Source organism: Mesoplodon mirus, assembly GCF_964341445.2.
Source record: "Mesoplodon mirus genome assembly, chromosome: 19".
Taxonomy (NCBI): Eukaryota; Metazoa; Chordata; class Mammalia; order Artiodactyla; family Ziphiidae; genus Mesoplodon; species Mesoplodon mirus.
Genome location: NC_138995.1, coordinates 19226477 through 19243500, shown reverse-complemented (window position 1 = coordinate 19243500; position 17024 = coordinate 19226477). Strand labels below are relative to the sequence as shown.

Sequence of the window (17024 nt, the reverse complement as noted above, 5' to 3'; positions counted from 1 at the left end):
CCTGACCAGAGATCGAACCTGGGCCCTTGACAGTGACAGCACGGAGTCCTAACCACTGGACTGCCTGGGAACTCCCATGTCTTTTTTGTGTTTTTGTTAACGTCTCTCCTTATCTCTGACAACAGAATATATTCCAGATGGATTAAAGCTATAACTCATTGTTTTCCAAGTATTTATAGTTTTTCTGGTACCTTTTATCAAATAATCCTCTTTCCCCAACTAATTTTATTCTATTTTTTTTGTTGTTTTTAAAAAATTTATTTGTTTTTTTTTGTTTGTTTGTTTGTTTTTTATTTTTGGCTGTGTTGGGTCGTCGTTGCTGTGCATGGGCTTTCTCTAGTTGCGGTGAGTGGGGCTACTGTCTTCGTTGGCAGTGTGCCGGCTTCTCGTTCTCATGGCGTCTCTTATGGAGCACAGGCTCTAGGTGCGTGGGCTTCAGTAATTGTGGCATACGGGCTCAGTAGTTGTGGCTTGTGGGCTCTTGAGCACAGGCTCAGTAGTTGTGGCGCACGGGCTTAGTTGCTCCGTGGCATGTGGGATCTTCCCGGGCCAGGGCTCGAACCCGTATCCCCTGCATTGGCAGGTGGATCTTAACCACTGCGCCACCAGGGAAGACCTCCCCCACTAATTTTAAACTGACAACTTTTTATATGCTAGGAGTTTTTTCTGGATTCTCTGTTCACATTGGCTGGCTGTGATAGTGACAGTGCTATACTGTATTACTTATTGTGGCTTTATACTATGTTAATATTTGGAAATAAAAAATGGCCTTCTGGGGACTTCCTTGGTGGCGCAGTGGTTAAAGAATCCACCTGCCAATGCAGGCAATGCTGGTTCAAGCCCTGGTGTGGGAAGATCCCACATGCTGTGGAGCAACTAAGCCCTTGCGCCACAACTACCGAGGCCTGAGTGCCTAGAGCCTGTGCTCCACAACAAGAGAAGCCACTGCAATGAGAAGCCCGTGCACCGCAACGAAGAGTAGCCCCAGCTCGTTGAAACTAGAGAAAGCTGGCACACAGCAACGAAGACCCAACGCAGCCAAAAAAAAAAAAAAGTGGCCTTCATTTTTCAGAAATTTTATTGCTATCCTCAATATCTTGTTTATTTTTCAGAGGTTTTGAAGATTAAATGAACTAGAAATAATTAACATCTTTACAATGTTTGGCCTTTCTGATCATGGATATAGATAGTAGTGTCCCTATTTAGTGAGGTCTTTTATGCCTCCTGGAAGAGTTTTGTGATCTTCAAATAGGTCTGCAAATTTTGAATTGAGGTTATGTTAAGATTGTTACAACTTTGTATTTCTGTGTTTTTCTGTATTTTATATTAAATATATATGTGTATACAATTTCAGGTTTATTTATAGCTCATCTTGTTCCACAAAGAATTTGAAGAAATGTATAGAAAATACAAATGGTAAATGATATAAAGTCAAACCCCCAGAAAATGCAAATTAGAATAAAAGGTTACTACATAGTTTGAGAGGAAAAAGATTTATTAGGGTGTGGCCAGCTAAAGTCATGGTAACATGATCCTGTTACTTAGGTCTCACAATGAAAGAAAAAATTCCTTAGTTGAAGCAAAGCTTTTCTAAGCATGTAACTCCAAATGAAATTTCTCCCATGTATACTTTAGTGTAAGCCAAGGGCATAATGCCAAAACAAAACTTGGTGAAAGCAAGTTCTGTAGGGGATAAGACCATGTGACCCAAGTATACCCAGCTTTCTGATGGTCTGGCATAATTCTGGGATAAAGCCTAGAATAGGACGCTGAATTCCACGGAGAGGTCAAGTCAGATAAGGACAGAAAAGTCTCCTTTGGATTTACCAATTAAGGGCCATTGCTGGCTTCAGAGCAGTTCAGTAGAATATTGGGGAACAGAAACCAGACTGGTGAAATGAGGCATGGAAGAGAAGTAAAGGTATAGAAACAGCTAGTGTGGGGTTGAGTGTGGGGGAATACGGAGATGGCAGATGCTAAATTGTCAAGAGGGGTTAAGGGGAGTTTTAAGATAAAAAGATTTGAGCAATATAGAGCTGACAGGCAAGAGGGGGAGGGCTGATCCAGCAGGTTCCCCTAGGATTCAGGCCAGGCTGGTGTAGGAGCATAGGCAGACTTCAGGGGTCTTGACCTCGGGGGCCTTTGCGTTAGAGTCTGGGCCTGTGTATCCTCCCACTCAACCAGTCAGCATGTGTTTTTTTCACAGTGAGAGAATAGCAGTGAGCAAGGGCAGGGTGGTGCTCAAATACCAGTTTCCTCTCTTCCAGCTCCCTCACCCCCATGTGCCAGTTTCACTCTGCCTCAGTCTGAGGGAACCTCCTCCTGCCCCATCTTCTACCCATAAGTTGATAGAATGATTTTTTTTTTGCTGTACGCAGGCCTCTCACTGTTGTGGCCTCTCCCGCTGCGGAGCACAGGTTCTGGACGCGCAGGCCCAGCGGCCATGGCTCACAGGCCCAGCCGCTCCACGGCATGTGGGATTTTCCCAGACCGGGGCACGAACCCATGTCCCCTGCATCGGCAGGCGGACTCTGAACCACTGTGCCACCAGGGCAGCCCCGATAGAATGATTTTTTAAAAAGTGTTCCTAAGCTTCAGTTTTTCACCAAGATGGTAGAGAATACAGGAAGGATCTGGTCTTCAGAGTTCCATTTTTTGTGTGCTACTGCAGCCAAGAGGACTAACCCATTTGCCAAGCTCATTTGGTTGGATTAGGGATTAGAATCTAGGTTTCTTTCTTCTTTTTTTTTTAAGCCGCACCTCGCAGCTTGCGGGATTTTAGTTGCCCCACCAGGGATCGAACCTGGGCCACAGCAATGAAAGCGCTGAGTCCTAACCACTGGACCGCAAGGAAATTCCCCAGATTTCTTTATTCCTTATTGAATGCCATTGAGTTGAAGGTGATAGCCAAACACATGAGAGAGTTCCTTTAGGCAGTGAAACTGTGGGATTGCGCATGTGGATTTGGGTGGAGACAACTGAAGTAAAAAGGCTAGTGAACGGAATGGCTATGGAGAAGGGAACAGAGCCTTGATGTGCTCAGAGCGGCTAGTGTAGGAGTTCTCGGAGACAAGGGAAGCCAAGGGAGAAGAAAGGCTGATGAAGGAAGAGTATGAGTTTCATGCTGTTATATGCCAAAGAAACTGAGTTTGAGGATGAGGGGGAGGCCTTTGGGTTGGCTGGTATGGTTCCTGGTGAATGGTGCTTGTAGACCAAGCACAGGGACCACAGAGGGCTAGACAGGGCAAGGACAGGTTCTTAAGGTAAGAGCAAAGCCATATACATGATCTCATCTATATTTAAAAATACATATCCATAAGAGGAAAAAAACTCAGAAAACAGCACCAAAGTATACTAGGTGATTATCTCTAGGTATAGGAATTGCGAACAACTTAAAAAAAAATTTTATATGTGCTTCATTTTTCAGACTTCTATAAATAGACTAATGTGCTTTAGTAATCTGAAAAAGTTGTGTCCAGAAGTTAATGTAAACCGTTTTTAATGGCGTTGGTCCACAAAAAGATTTGACAAAACCTAGAAAGCATGCCTAACTCAAGCAAGGAGAGAGGCAGAGAACATGAGAGACTCCAGAGAAACTGAGTGGAAAGCAGGAGGCACAGCTGAGTCCATAGAGGGAGGAAAGGGATGGATCAGAACCGCTAATGGGGTGACACAGCTAGGAGAGGACAGTCCCCAGGGAGAGAGGAGAGCGACCTGGTCCAGGCTATTAAGTTTGTTACTGATTCATAGACTCCTTTTCCTTGGAGGAAGTAGAAGGATCCACTGCTGGAAGGGATGCACTGCTGGCAGGGATTTCCAAGCAGTGTATGGGCGAGGCTGGTGCTTGCTACTTTGTGTCTGATTTTTCTTTGTGAAAATAGAACCTACTGCTTTAAGACCCTGAATAGATGCTGATGTTCATGGACCTTATGCCGTGTGTTTTTTCACAGTGAGAGAACACTCTTGTCAGCTCAACTCCCTGGCAGCACAGTTGGTTTCAATTTGTACTCCTTTGTACCAGTTCTTTTTCACCTGGTTTATAATTCCGTAACCTCTTTTAGGTTGTACTTGGTTATTAAAAGCAATTTCTAATATTTTAAGTTCTCAAATTCATGGCAGAGACAACATGGATTTTTTTGTGTTCTTCAAATTGTTGTGTGCTACAAAATGTCGCAGAGCTCAGAGATTAAATGTTTTTCCTCCACTGTTTTTTGTTTGTTTGTTTTTTAAAATTTATTTTGGTTGCACCAGGTCTTAGTTTTGGCAGGCAGCCTACTTAGTTGAGGCTCTCAGATTCCTTAGCTGTGGCTCATGGGCTCCTGAGTTGTGGCATGCGAACTCTTAGTTGCAGCATGCATGTGAGATCTAGTTCCCTGACCAGGGACCGAACCCACATCCCCTGCATTGGAAGGCGGATTCTTAACTACTGCGCCACCAGGGAAGTCCCTCTACCGGTTTTATTATTGAGGATATCTAAATAGCCTGGGATTATGTAGTGATTCTGTGGCAGGGCTAGCATTAGCATTTACAGCTTGTGAATTTTTTGTTCTTTGTCCTTTGATACTTTTCCAAGACTGTTTCCAAGGTGGATGGGGCTTTTTCTCTGTTCCTAACTCCAACATTGAAGTTATCATCTTTGCTGGGGTACTAATTTCAGACCTTCATGGCCTGGAAAATGCTTTTTAAAAAAAATGTGAGAAGAGTAATGGTATAAAGTAGTACATCTCAAACTTTAATATATGACACCACTTAGGGATCTGTTAAATTGCAAATTCTGATTCTGTGGGTCAAGGGTGGAGCCTGAAGTTCTATGTTTCTAACAAGTTCCAAAGTTAAGCCAACGCTGATGGTCCTCAGATCATACTTTGAATAACAGAGGTATAAACTGTGCTGTCCAATACAGTAGCCCTTAACCACATGTGGCTGTTGAGAACTTACAGTGTGACTAGTTCACATTGAGGTGTACTATAAAATATGTACCAGATTGCAGAGGCTTATGAAGAAAGAATATATAATACCTCAATTTTTTATATTGATTTCATCTTGAAATGATAATATTTTGGACATACTGGGTTAAATAAAATAGATTACTAAAATTAATTTCACCTGTTTCTTTACTTGTTAAATATGGCTACTGGAAATTTTTATTTTTATTTTATTATTTTTTTTAATTTGTTTTTATTTTTGGCTGTGTTGGGTCTTTGTTGCTGCTTACTGGCTTTCTCTAGTTGTGTCGAGAGGGGGCTACTGTCCATTGTGGTGCGTGGGCTTCTCATTGCAGTGGTTTCTCTTGTAGCGGAGCACGGGCTCTAGGCGCGTGGGCTTCAGTAGTTGTGGCACATGGGCTCAGTAGTTGTGGCTCACAGGCTCAAGAGTGCAGGTTCAATAGTTGTGGTGCACGGGCTTAGTTGCTCCACAGCATGTGGGATCTTCCCGGACCAGGGATCAAACGCGTGTCCCCTGCATTGGTAGGCGGATTCTTAACCACTTGTGCTACCAGGGAAGTCCCTGAAAATTTTTTAATGGTACATATGTGGCTCACTTTTGTGGCTTCCATTATGTTTCTATTGGATAGTACCAGTACAGAACATTCCTGTCCTGAGACAAATCCATCTGAACAGTATTGGTTATATAAAAGTAATTATAGTTAGGATCGTGGCTCAAGTAGTCTTTCATGATCAGAAATATAAATAAGATCTTATAAAAATGCTAGCACATTGATGCTCAGACATTTTTTATTTACAGGCAAATTATAAAAAGCACTTCACAAATGTCCCTTGACCCTCATGTTCTGCGGTAACATTTTGTTATATATGTCCTCGCTGGTAATGGAAAAGATAGTAAGAGATCTTTGCATTGAGCATTGTATCAATAGTATATACTCTTGGTTGTTGAGAATAAGGGACTAATGAAAGCAGGTAATGGCAGAACAAATCAGGACAACCCAACAACTCACAAGGTTTTCCATTAGCCTTGGTTTTCGTTCCATGCAGATGGTGAGGTTTGCTGAATCTGTCCAAATATGTAGGTTGCTTCAAGCCTGGCTTTTGCCCTCAAAGAGCTTTAACAAGCCAACTGGGGAAATGGATCATTTTGAGAAAAATTTTAAGTGCATAATAGTGTGATTGTTTTATCAGCAGACACATACAGGGAAAAGTAATGGCTAAAAACCAACAAGTCATGAATCTGAATAGGTTATCTGGGGTCAGATACTGAAGGGCCTTGAAAGCCAGAGGGCATTATATGTATCATGCATCTTTCCCTTTTGCAAAAATACGGATACACTTTGTTGAAGAAATCAAGCACTATTCTTTATGAACCAAGTAAATCTTAATTTCCCCTGCTCAGAAAGCATATGTGGGACTTCCCTGGTGGCACAGTGGTTAAGAATCCCCCTGCCAATGCAGGTGACGTGGGTTCGAGCCCTGGTCCAGGAATATCCCACATGCCGCGGAGCAACTAAGCCCGTGCACCGCAACTACTGAAGCCCGCATGCCTAGAGCCCGTGCTCTGCAACAAGAGAAGCCACCGCAATGAGAAGCCCATGCACCGCAATGAAGAGTAGCCTCCACTCGCTGCAACTAGAGAAAGCCCACATGCAGCAGCAAAGACCCAGTGAGGCCAAAAATAAAATAAATAAAATTTAAAAAAGGAAAGAAAGAAAGCATATGTGATTTCCCATTGATAGCCAAATGAGTATAGTCTTAATATTTTGTCATTCAAGACCATCCAATCTATGGCCAGAACCAATACATCTTTCTCCTATCTCTTTCTACCCTTTCCTCTATCCTGTGCTTTTTAAGTCTTTTATTCTTTAACTCTTTTATTCTTTCTCATAACCAATTCCGTCATATATTTTTTCTACGTAGGGACCCCCTCCCCTGCAGAATTTGTGTGTGCACACACACCATGCTGTCTTTAAATATCCTGCCCATCTTGATCTCACACCTGGTTATGTAGGGTTCTCCAAACCTACCACTTTTACCTTGAGCCATTGTACTTATTCTGTCTTTTTTGTTAGACAATAACTCCTAGAATGCAGGACCGGGCCTGCATAGTTTTAGTCTTTGTACTGCTTTACAGGTGGTCCTGACTTAGGGAGCCTTCTCTGACTGCTAGTATGGATGGTGTTAAGGTACTTGAATTGAAGAAACATGTCTCTAATAGAAGTAGCAAAAGCTTTGTTTGAGATGAGGGCGAGAATACAAAACACTTGAAATTTTAATTTTGAATTAACCTTTTATATATTTGTCAGTTTTCTTAAGTCAGATTATTGATATGAGTTACATAATTGATCAAACTCATTTTATTCTTAGGTATCTGGGTACTCTCAGCACTCACAAGACATTAGAGCCAGAAACTGTGAATCAGAAAAAAACTGATTTTTTTTCTGTTTTCTATTATGTATTCAGTTAGCATTTATTTTGTTCTTACCAACCTGGGCATAGTGCTCAAGAGTAAAAACTACTTGTTTTCATGGTCTCTGTCCTCAAGGAACTCATGGTTTTATAGATAAGAGAGATACATGAATGTCAAGTTGATGCTATGAGACAGGAGGTAGCGGTGTGTGTAGCTACAAGCAGGACTATTGGAGTCTGGATCCAGGTTCTGATTTTGGCTCCAAAAAGAACTCTGGTGGCTTGTTTTCTAAGGGAGAATTTAGCTAAAAACAGTGAGGTCCTCTGCCAGATGTAAGAAATGTGTAAGATTTAAACCAGTTTTGTGAATAACTCTTTAATAACAAATATCCAGTCAGAGTTGAATCTCATTGTCTTGTGGCTTTTTTTAAAAAATAAATTTATTTCTTTATTTTTGGCTGCGTTGGGTCTTCGTTGCTACGAGCGGGGGCTACTCTTTGTCGTGATGTGCGGGCTTCTTGTTGCAGAGCACAGGCTCTAGAGCGTAGGCTCAGTAGTTGTGGCGCATGGGCTTAGTTGCTCCGCGGAATGTGGGGTCTTCCCAGACCAGGGATCAAATCTTGTGTCCCCTGCATTGGCAGGTGGATTCTTATCCACTGTGCCACCAGGGAAGTCCTCGTGGCATTTTTTTAAACCATTTGTTGGTTTGAATCAGAATCCAAACAAGATCCATACACTGTGATGGCTGTATCTCTTAGGCCTCTTTTGTCTATATCAGAGTTTCTCAACCTCTGCACTATTGACATTTGGGGACCAATAATTCTTTGTTGTGGAGGACTGACCTGTGCATAGCAGGATGTTTAGTAACATCTCTGGCCTCTGCCAGAGCATCTACTAGATACTGGTAGCACACCTGCCGCAGTAGTGACAACCAGAAATGTGTCCAGGCCTTGCCAGATGTCTCTTGGAGGCATAGTCACCCCAGGTTGAGAACCACTGATCTGTAGGTTCTCCCTCTACCCTTCCCATTTTTTTTTTCTCCTGGTGATTTATTTGCAGAAGAAACTGGGTAGTTATTCCTGCAGTTTCCTTCAGTCTGAATTTCATCCCTGTAGTGTAATTTAATATCGTCTGTCACCAGTTTCCTGTTAATTGGTAGTTGGATCTAGAGGCTTGATTCGTTTCAGATTTTTTTGTTTTGTTTGACAAGACTGCTTCATAGGTGGGATTCCATTCTTCCATCAGGAGGTAAATATCTGTTGTGTCTTTTTGTAATATTAACAACCACTGGTGCCTAATTCATTCATCAGGGGTCTTTTTTGTTTAAAATGTATATGTTTTCAATTAGGCAAATTTTATTTTATATAATAATCTGTGTTCTCCCTTAATAAAGGAAGGGGAAATGGAAGGTGAGGCGGTTGAAGCCATTGTGGAAGAGTCTGAAACTTTCATTAAAGGAAAGGAGAGAAAGACTTACCAGAGACGCCGGGAAGGGGGCCAAGAAGAGGACGCTTGCCACCTACCCCAGAACCAGACTGATGGGGGTGAGGTGGTCCAGGATGTCAATAGCAGTGTACAGATGGTAATGATGGAACAGCTGGATCCTACCCTTCTTCAGATGAAGACTGAAGTAATGGAGGGTGCAGTTGCTCCAGAAGCAGAGGCTGCTGTAGACGATACCCAGATTATAACCTTGCAGGTTGTAAATATGGAGGAACAGCCTATAAACATAGGAGAGCTTCAGCTTGTGCAAGTACCCGTTCCCGTGACTGTACCTGTTGCTACCACTTCAGTAGAAGAACTTCAGGGGGCTTATGAGAATGAAGTGTCTAAAGAGGGCCTTGCAGAAAGTGAACCCATGATATGTCACACCTTACCTTTGCCTGAAGGGTTTCAAGTGGTAAAAGTGGGGGCCAATGGAGAGGTGGAGACGCTAGAGCAAGGGGAACTTCCACCTCAGGAAGATCCTAGTTGGCAAAAAGACCCAGACTATCAACCACCAGCCAAAAAAACAAAGAAAACCAAAAAGAGCAAACTGCGTTACACGGAGGAGGGCAAAGATGTGGATGTGTCTGTGTACGATTTTGAGGAAGAGCAGCAGGAGGGTCTGCTGTCCGAGGTTAACGCAGAGAAAGTGGTTGGTAACATGAAGCCTCCAAAACCAACAAAAATTAAAAAGAAAGGTAAAATGAGTTTATCCATTATACTCTCATAAAACCTTTTTGGGATAAAGAACATAACACAGTGCCTATGCAGGTTATTTTACATTAAATGGATTTATTTTAAAGATTGTGATGTGGGCGCCAGTCTAAAAGAAGTTTTTCCAGATTGAGTACTTCTTTTTTTTTTTCAGATTGAGTACTTTTTAAGTCCTGAAGAGAAAGAAGTAAATCTATTAGTGGCATGAGATAATTATAACTCAATGTGACTTAGTTGGCTTTAGTTATAAAAGGCTAATGAAATATATCTGTGGAAGTTTAAGATTAGGATTAATCTTAACACTTTGAAACCCTGCAACAAGTAAGTGTTTTATTTTGCACATAGGTGTAAAGAAGACATTCCAGTGTGAGCTTTGCAGTTACACATGTCCACGGCGTTCAAATTTGGATCGGCACATGAAAAGTCACACTGATGAGAGACCACACAAGTGCCATCTCTGTGGCAGGGCATTCAGGACAGTCACCCTTCTGAGGAATCACCTTAACACACACACAGGTGGGTGCTGGTTAAGAATGTTGGGGGCTACAGCATAGCAAAGGTTTAAACTTGGGTTTTAAATATCATCTAAGCTGATTCCGGTGAGAATAAGAATGGGAAGATTTTTTTGTTCTTTTTTATGGTTACCTCTTTGTGATCTTGATTTATTGTAAGCAGATGGACTTAGTTATAGGCAAATGTAAAGAAAGTTTAGTGGAAAATAATCTAAATTTTATAAGGATGGTGATTCAGAAAAAGATTTTCTGTGGTAGTTAACCTATAATATTTCCCAAAGGTATCACCACTGTGTTGCTAAGGTTTTAACAACAATGACAAAAACTAACCCACCTTAAATTCCCAGGCAGTAATTGCCAGGCACTATGAGGAAGAACATTAGAGAGAGAAATGAAATCCTACCTTTGTAAAAACTATAGTTTCTGGTTGTTTTACCTCAAAGAAGATAATTCATAATCCCAGAATGGAAAATTTAAGGCACCATTCCAGCAATTCAAACATTTATTCATTCATGGTCCACACATACTTAATACTCTAATATTAGCTTCATGTTGGCTGTGGTCATTTTCTGGGGTCACTAAAGAGGAGAGACTATGGGCTAAAGCTCTCTTTAGACTCTCTTCTGGGCTCTTTATACTTTTGGTGTTGGTATTTGGCTGCAAGTGCTAATAGAAACTTCTTTCACCTAGTTCTTCATGCAGAATAGCTTCCTCTATCCAGATTCTCCACCTCATTTTATATGATGATTCTTGTTTTTTATTTGATGTGCTGGTTGTCTGATGAATGTGATCAAGTAGGGATTGGCCAATGAGCAGTATGCTGTGCATTAGTATATTTGCTAATGTGACTTGGTCACTTTTCACCAACTACCTAGTTTCTACCCAGACACTTGATAATAATATGTTTTATTTGGTACTTTGAAACCCTAGGGAAAGGGCATATGACTAGATGAAAGCAGCTGGCCCCATTATAGGACTTGCCAGAACGGGAGTGCCTTGATGTGGGCACTGCATGTTATGGTTTAGTCCTCAGCTTTGAAAATAAGAAATTCAGTCTGTCTGGTTATTCAGGAATGATTTGGCAGGACTAATTCATACTAACCAAATCCTCAAAAGAGTCAGATTCATATCAGAAAATCAGTTTATGCCAAGGAATATACCTTTTTATTTTCTAGATGCAGTCGTATTGCATTCTAGGGGGCGCCCTTGCCTAATTGCTACAGGATGCTGTAGCAATTGAAGGGTGACTTGGTGAGCTATGGACCTTGAGCAGAGGGACATAGGCAGTCATGTGGGTCAACCCGATGAAAACTTCTGTCCCACAGCAGTGTCCACTTCTTTCCTAATTGCCGTGCTTACGTCTACCAGAGGCAGGCCTCTTTCTCTCCCCTAGATAATACGAGGTAAACATTGGAAATTCTTTGTTTCCAACTTACCTCATCCTAATAGAAATGAATGTTGCTTTCCTTCTCTTGTTAGTCGTTGTTTTACTTACCTGTTTGTACCACCAGACTATACATTTTTCATAGATAAGAACTTTATCCTTCACTCTTAATCCTCAGTGGTAGTAAAGAAGCAAATGGAGCAAATGAACATTGTTTGGAATTTTCTACTTACTATCATATCCAATCACATTTCCCTCTCCAGAGTTTTCTCAATCTCTGGGAGAATCATTTCTGCAGATGGCTGGACCCATTCATTACATTGTGACTCTTCTTAATTCCATTCTCAAAGGTAGCCTTTGATTTTGGTGTTTGAGATTACCTTGCTGTTCACCCCTTATCCACAGCCCACAATTACAGATAGTCCCTAGTTTCTAAATAATAACCTATGAAGGTAGCACTGTGTTCTACTGTCAGCTTTATCTCCTTATTATCACTATTACCTGGGCATGATATTTTCAGTGCAGTGTTCAGAATATAAAGTGGCTAGAGAAGATCTACTAAAGTGATGTTATGTTATGGGGCTACTATGGGAAGACATATTAAAAATGGTAAGATTATCTCAGTGAAAGAAAAATCAAAACAAGAAATATAGAGGATATATTATTAGTTCATAAAAATATTTAAATATTCCATGATTTGACTTTCAGATCACAGAATATTAGATATTGATGTTTGAAAATGATCTGTTTAAATCACATAACATAAAAGGCAATACTACTTTATAAAGCCTTTGATAAATCTCTAGAATACCTTATCAAACCAAATTTATATAGAAAACATGTTATTATATTTGTATTTTTTTATTTTTTTTATTTATTTATTTTTTTTTGCTGTACGCGGGCCTCTCACTGTTGTGGCCTCTCCCGTTGCGGAGCACAGGCTCCGGACGCACAGGCTCAGCGGCCATGGCTCACGGGCCCAGCCGCTCCGCGGCATATGGGATCCTCCCAGACCGGGGCACGAACCCGTATCCCCTGCATCGGCAGGCGGACTCTCAACCACTGCGCCACCAGGGAGGCCCTATATTTGTATTTTTTTAAAGAAAAAGTGGGTCAATATGGACAGCCCAATGGCCCTGTATGTATAATCATATTAACAGTAAGATTTGATGTGCAAAAGGATCTTGAGTCAAATAACTATTTATTCTGTGGCCTGTACTTGATAAAAATTGAGGTTTAAAGATGCTGTATATTTTTTAGAAGGGTTGAAACAGAATGGGGTTTCTGTTAACCTTTAATCCATAGTGACCAGAATATTCACAAAATAGGGATAAAAAATATTTTGTATTCAAAGGCAGCATACTGAAATGGATAATTAAGAGAAACTAAATGTTTGGCATGTGTTTATAATATTTTGGGGTTAGTGTTGTAAAGTCAGCTGGGCTCACCCATAGCTTTTGGAGCTACTCTCAGGGAGGGTTGATGAGATGACCAGGGTCCAACCTCATGTAGCAGTTGTGTCACACATTGAACTCTGTAATTAACTGTGCCCTTGATCTTGTCTTTCTGTTATACCCTCCTTTCTCTAGGTACTCGTCCTCACAAGTGCCCAGACTGCGACATGGCCTTTGTGACTAGTGGAGAATTGGTGCGGCATCGTCGTTACAAACACACCCATGAGAAGCCATTTAAGTGTTCCATGTGCGATTACGCCAGTGTAGAAGTGAGTATTCAGCTCCTTGTTGGTTCCTCTCTGAAGAAGATCATGATTCCAGTATGAACTGTCCTCATACTGACTTAATACAAGATAGAAAATCTTGCTAGATTACTACACTCCCACTCCCCACCACCAAAAAAAAAAAAAAACTGTAATGAGTGTGAAAGGTTTTCCCATTAAAAAAGGAACACTAACGGGACTTCCCTGGTGGCATGGTGGATAAGGCTCAGCGCTCCCAGTGCAGGGGGCCCAGGTTCGATCCCTGGTCAGAGAACTAGATCCCACATGCATGCCGCAACCAAAAAAAACAAAAACAAAAAGGAGCAGTAGGAACTTCCCTGGTGGCACAGTGGTTAAGAACCTGCCTGCCAATGCAGGGGACACGGGTTCGAGCCCTGGTTCAGGAAGACCCCACCACAACCCCACATGCCTTGGAGCAACTACGCCCATGCGCCACAACTACTGAGCCTGTGCTCTAGAGCCCACACGCCACAACTATTGAAGCCTGAGCACTCTAGGGCCCACGTGCTGCAGCTACTGAAGCCCACGCATGTAGAGCCTATGCTCTGCAATAAGAGAAGCCACCGCAATGAGAAGCCCGCGCACTACAACGAAGAGTAGCCCTCGCTCGCCACAATTAGAGAAAACCCATGCGCAGCAATGAAGACCCGACGCAGCCAAAATATAATCAATTAATTTTTTAAAAATCATCTAAAAAAAAAAAGAGCACTGATCCACAAATTATTACAGGCAAGTTCTACCAAACTTCAAAGAAATGAGTAACTATACCAAGAGCACTTCAAAATGGAAGATTTTAGGGACTTCCTTAGTGCTCCAGTGGCTAAGATTCTGTGCTCCCAATGCAGGGGGCCCGGTCTCCATCCCTGGTGAGGGAACTAGATCCCACATGCCTCAACGAAAAGATCGCACATGCTGCAACTAAAAGATCCTGCATGCCATAATGAAGGTCCTGTGTGCTGCAACTACGATCCTACGTGCTGCAACTAAGGCCCAGCAGCTAGCTAGCTAGCTAGCTTGCTTGCTTTCTTTTATATTTATATATATATATATATCACCTTTATTATTTGAGGCTACCCTCTTACCAAAACTGGATAAGGATACTTCCAAAAAGAAAACTGTTTCTGTTTGTCACAGAAAAGCCAAAATTCTAAGTGAATTAACAAACCAAATTTGGTAATAGATTTAAAAATAAGTGATTACTAAATAGAATGTATCTAAAATGCAAGAATAATTCAGCATTAGGATATTATTGGTGTGTACTACACTGAGAGATTAAAGAAAAACCATATCATTTCTATAGGTTATTGAAAAATCATAAAATTTAATACTTATTACTGTTTGGAGTTCTAGCAAGTCAAGAATAGAAAAAAATATCTTTAGGGACTTCCATGGTGGTGCAGTGGTTAAGAATCTGCCCACCAATGCAGGGAACACTGGTTCAGCCCTGGTCTGGGGAGATCCCACATGCTGTGGAGCAACTAAGCCCGCACACTGCAACAAAGAGCAGCCCCTGCTCAGTGCAACTAGAGAAAGCCCGTGCAGCAACGAAGACCCAATGCAGCCAAAAAAAAAAAAAAAAAAAAAAAATTATTATAAGAAGTATATACTGGAAACCTATAGTAAACCCAGCCTAATTAACTCTGAAACACTGGAAGTATTCCCATTAAACTTTGGAACAAGATTTCCATTCCTACTGTTAACATTTCAACATTGTATTGGAAATCCTAGCTAATAGTATAAAATAATAAATGAATTATAAATGGAAAGACAAAACTGTCATGTCTTGCAGACATATTTGCTTACATAGAAAATTCAAGAGTATTGGCTGAAAAACCTAAAGCAGTTAGAGTTCATTTGGGTGGTCAGATCCAAGATAAATACACAAGAATCAGTGACTTATTTATACAATATCAATAGTAGGAAACAGATTCAAACTCTTAAGAGCAATAAAATGATCTAGGGATAAACTGAACAGCAAAAAACATCTGATACCTACCCGTAAGAAGAAAACGTCTCAAAATTTCCCAAAGGACACAAATAAATACGCATTTCAGGTTGATTATAAATTTCAACTGGAAGAGTAAATATGAATGACTAAGAAAATTTTGAAAAACGAATGAGGGGCTTGGGCTTCCCTGGTGGCTCAGTGATTAAGAATCCGCCTGCCAGTGCAGGGGACACGGGTTTGAGCCCTGGTCTGGGGAGATCCCACATGCCGTGGAGCAACTAAGCCCATGTGCCACAACTACTGAGCCTGCGCTCTAGAGCCTGTGAGCCACAACTACTGAGCCCACGTGCCACAACTACTGAAGCCTGTGCACCTAGAGCCCGTGCTCCACAAGAGAAGCCACCGCAATGAGAAGCCTGTACACCGCAACGAAGAGTAGCCCCCACTCACCACAACTAGAGAAAGCCCGCACTCAGCAATGAGGACCCAACGCAGCCATAAATAAATGAATAAATTTAAAAAACAAAAAAAAGAATGAGGGGCTTGTGCTATTGGCACAAGACAGTGTGATATTGGAGCAGGAATAAACATAGTTTGTTGAAAAAGAATAGATCCTTGTGTATATAGGAATTTAATATATGATAAATAGGCAAGTTTTGGAAAGAGAATTATTCAGTAATGCTGTTGGGACCATTCTTTAGCCTTACAGTGTGTGGAATTTTACTATATAGTACTTGGAAGTACAGGGAGATTTTAATGTAAAAATTGGAACACTTTTTAAATTTTTCAAAGGAAACATTAGTGTTCAAAACACTTCTTAGAGTCAAGTTTGAAAGTCACTGTTCTGTTGGAAAGGTACTTAATGAAAGATGAAAAGCATAAGTCCATAGTGAGGAAGGTGAGAGGCCCTTGGCGCCTGGCCTGTCAGGGAAGTGCTGATGATAGGAAGAGAGACTTAAGGGAATTAAAATGCATTTATTAACTTGGATTCAAAATTTGCTAGAAAATTGATCCATAAATAAGCATGGATTATTTTTAAACTATTATGGAAAATTTCAAACATACATAGAAGTAGATAGACTAGTATAATACACCTCCATGTACCTGTCACCCAGCCTAACAGTTAATAATAGCCCATCTTGACTCATCTATGCCCCTATCCATTTTACCCTCTTCCCTTGGATTATGATAGGGATTTGAGAGGTGAGAGGCAACAGTTACAAATAATGAGGAGGAAGAAATACTGTCTTTTAGACTTCTTCTGTATTATAAACTGCAGTGTCCAAAATAATAAGCTTTTGTGCCTGACCCACAGTATTCATGTTAACAATCTATGTTAACGAAAGTTTAAGAGGTTCGGTTGCTTTTGTGTTTCAGGTCAGCAAATTAAAACGTCACATTCGCTCTCACACTGGAGAGCGTCCTTTCCAGTGCAGCTTATGCAGTTATGCCAGCAGGGACACATACAAGCTGAAAAGGCACATGAGAACCCATTCAGGTAGGATTTCTCCCTTCCTCGTATTAATGAACCACTTTTTAGTGGATCCCGTGGGACCCTGTGAACCACCACATGCCCCTGTTAGTTACCCGAATGGAAGCTGGCATGAGAGTAGTATAAATTGACAAATGCTTCTCTGGCATATCTTTGGAGTTCATTGCTCTGAATATACATTGGAGAATGGAAAGTTTTTACTGTTAGAAGAAGTCTGGGTAGGTTACGTAAGTAACCCAACTCGTCAGTTTTCCAAAGTACTCTCTTTTCCTAAAAAGAAAATCTTGCAGGTCCTCCTGTCATCCCGTCTGCTTTCCCCCAAAGGTAAGTACTGCTGTAGGAACTACTCTTACTAAAATGTGAAGGACTCCGTGGCAGAGCTGGGCAAAGCAG

General features: G+C 41.3%; 1 protein-coding gene across 3 annotated transcripts in view; it reads left to right on the top strand.

The window, feature by feature from the left end:
• Positions 1-17024, top strand: part of CTCF (CCCTC-binding factor) — a 48628-nt gene that overhangs the window by 19087 nt on the left and 12517 nt on the right. For all 3 annotated transcript variants that reach the window (XM_082607335.1, XM_082607333.1, XM_082607334.1), the window contains 4 exons: positions 8752-9541; positions 9903-10073; positions 13043-13176; positions 16517-16637. In XM_082607335.1, the coding sequence (XP_082463461.1) occupies positions 8761-9541; positions 9903-10073; positions 13043-13176; positions 16517-16637 (1207 nt within the window). In that variant the 5' untranslated portion in view covers positions 8752-8760. The remainder of the gene's footprint in view (positions 1-8751; positions 9542-9902; positions 10074-13042; positions 13177-16516; positions 16638-17024) is intronic.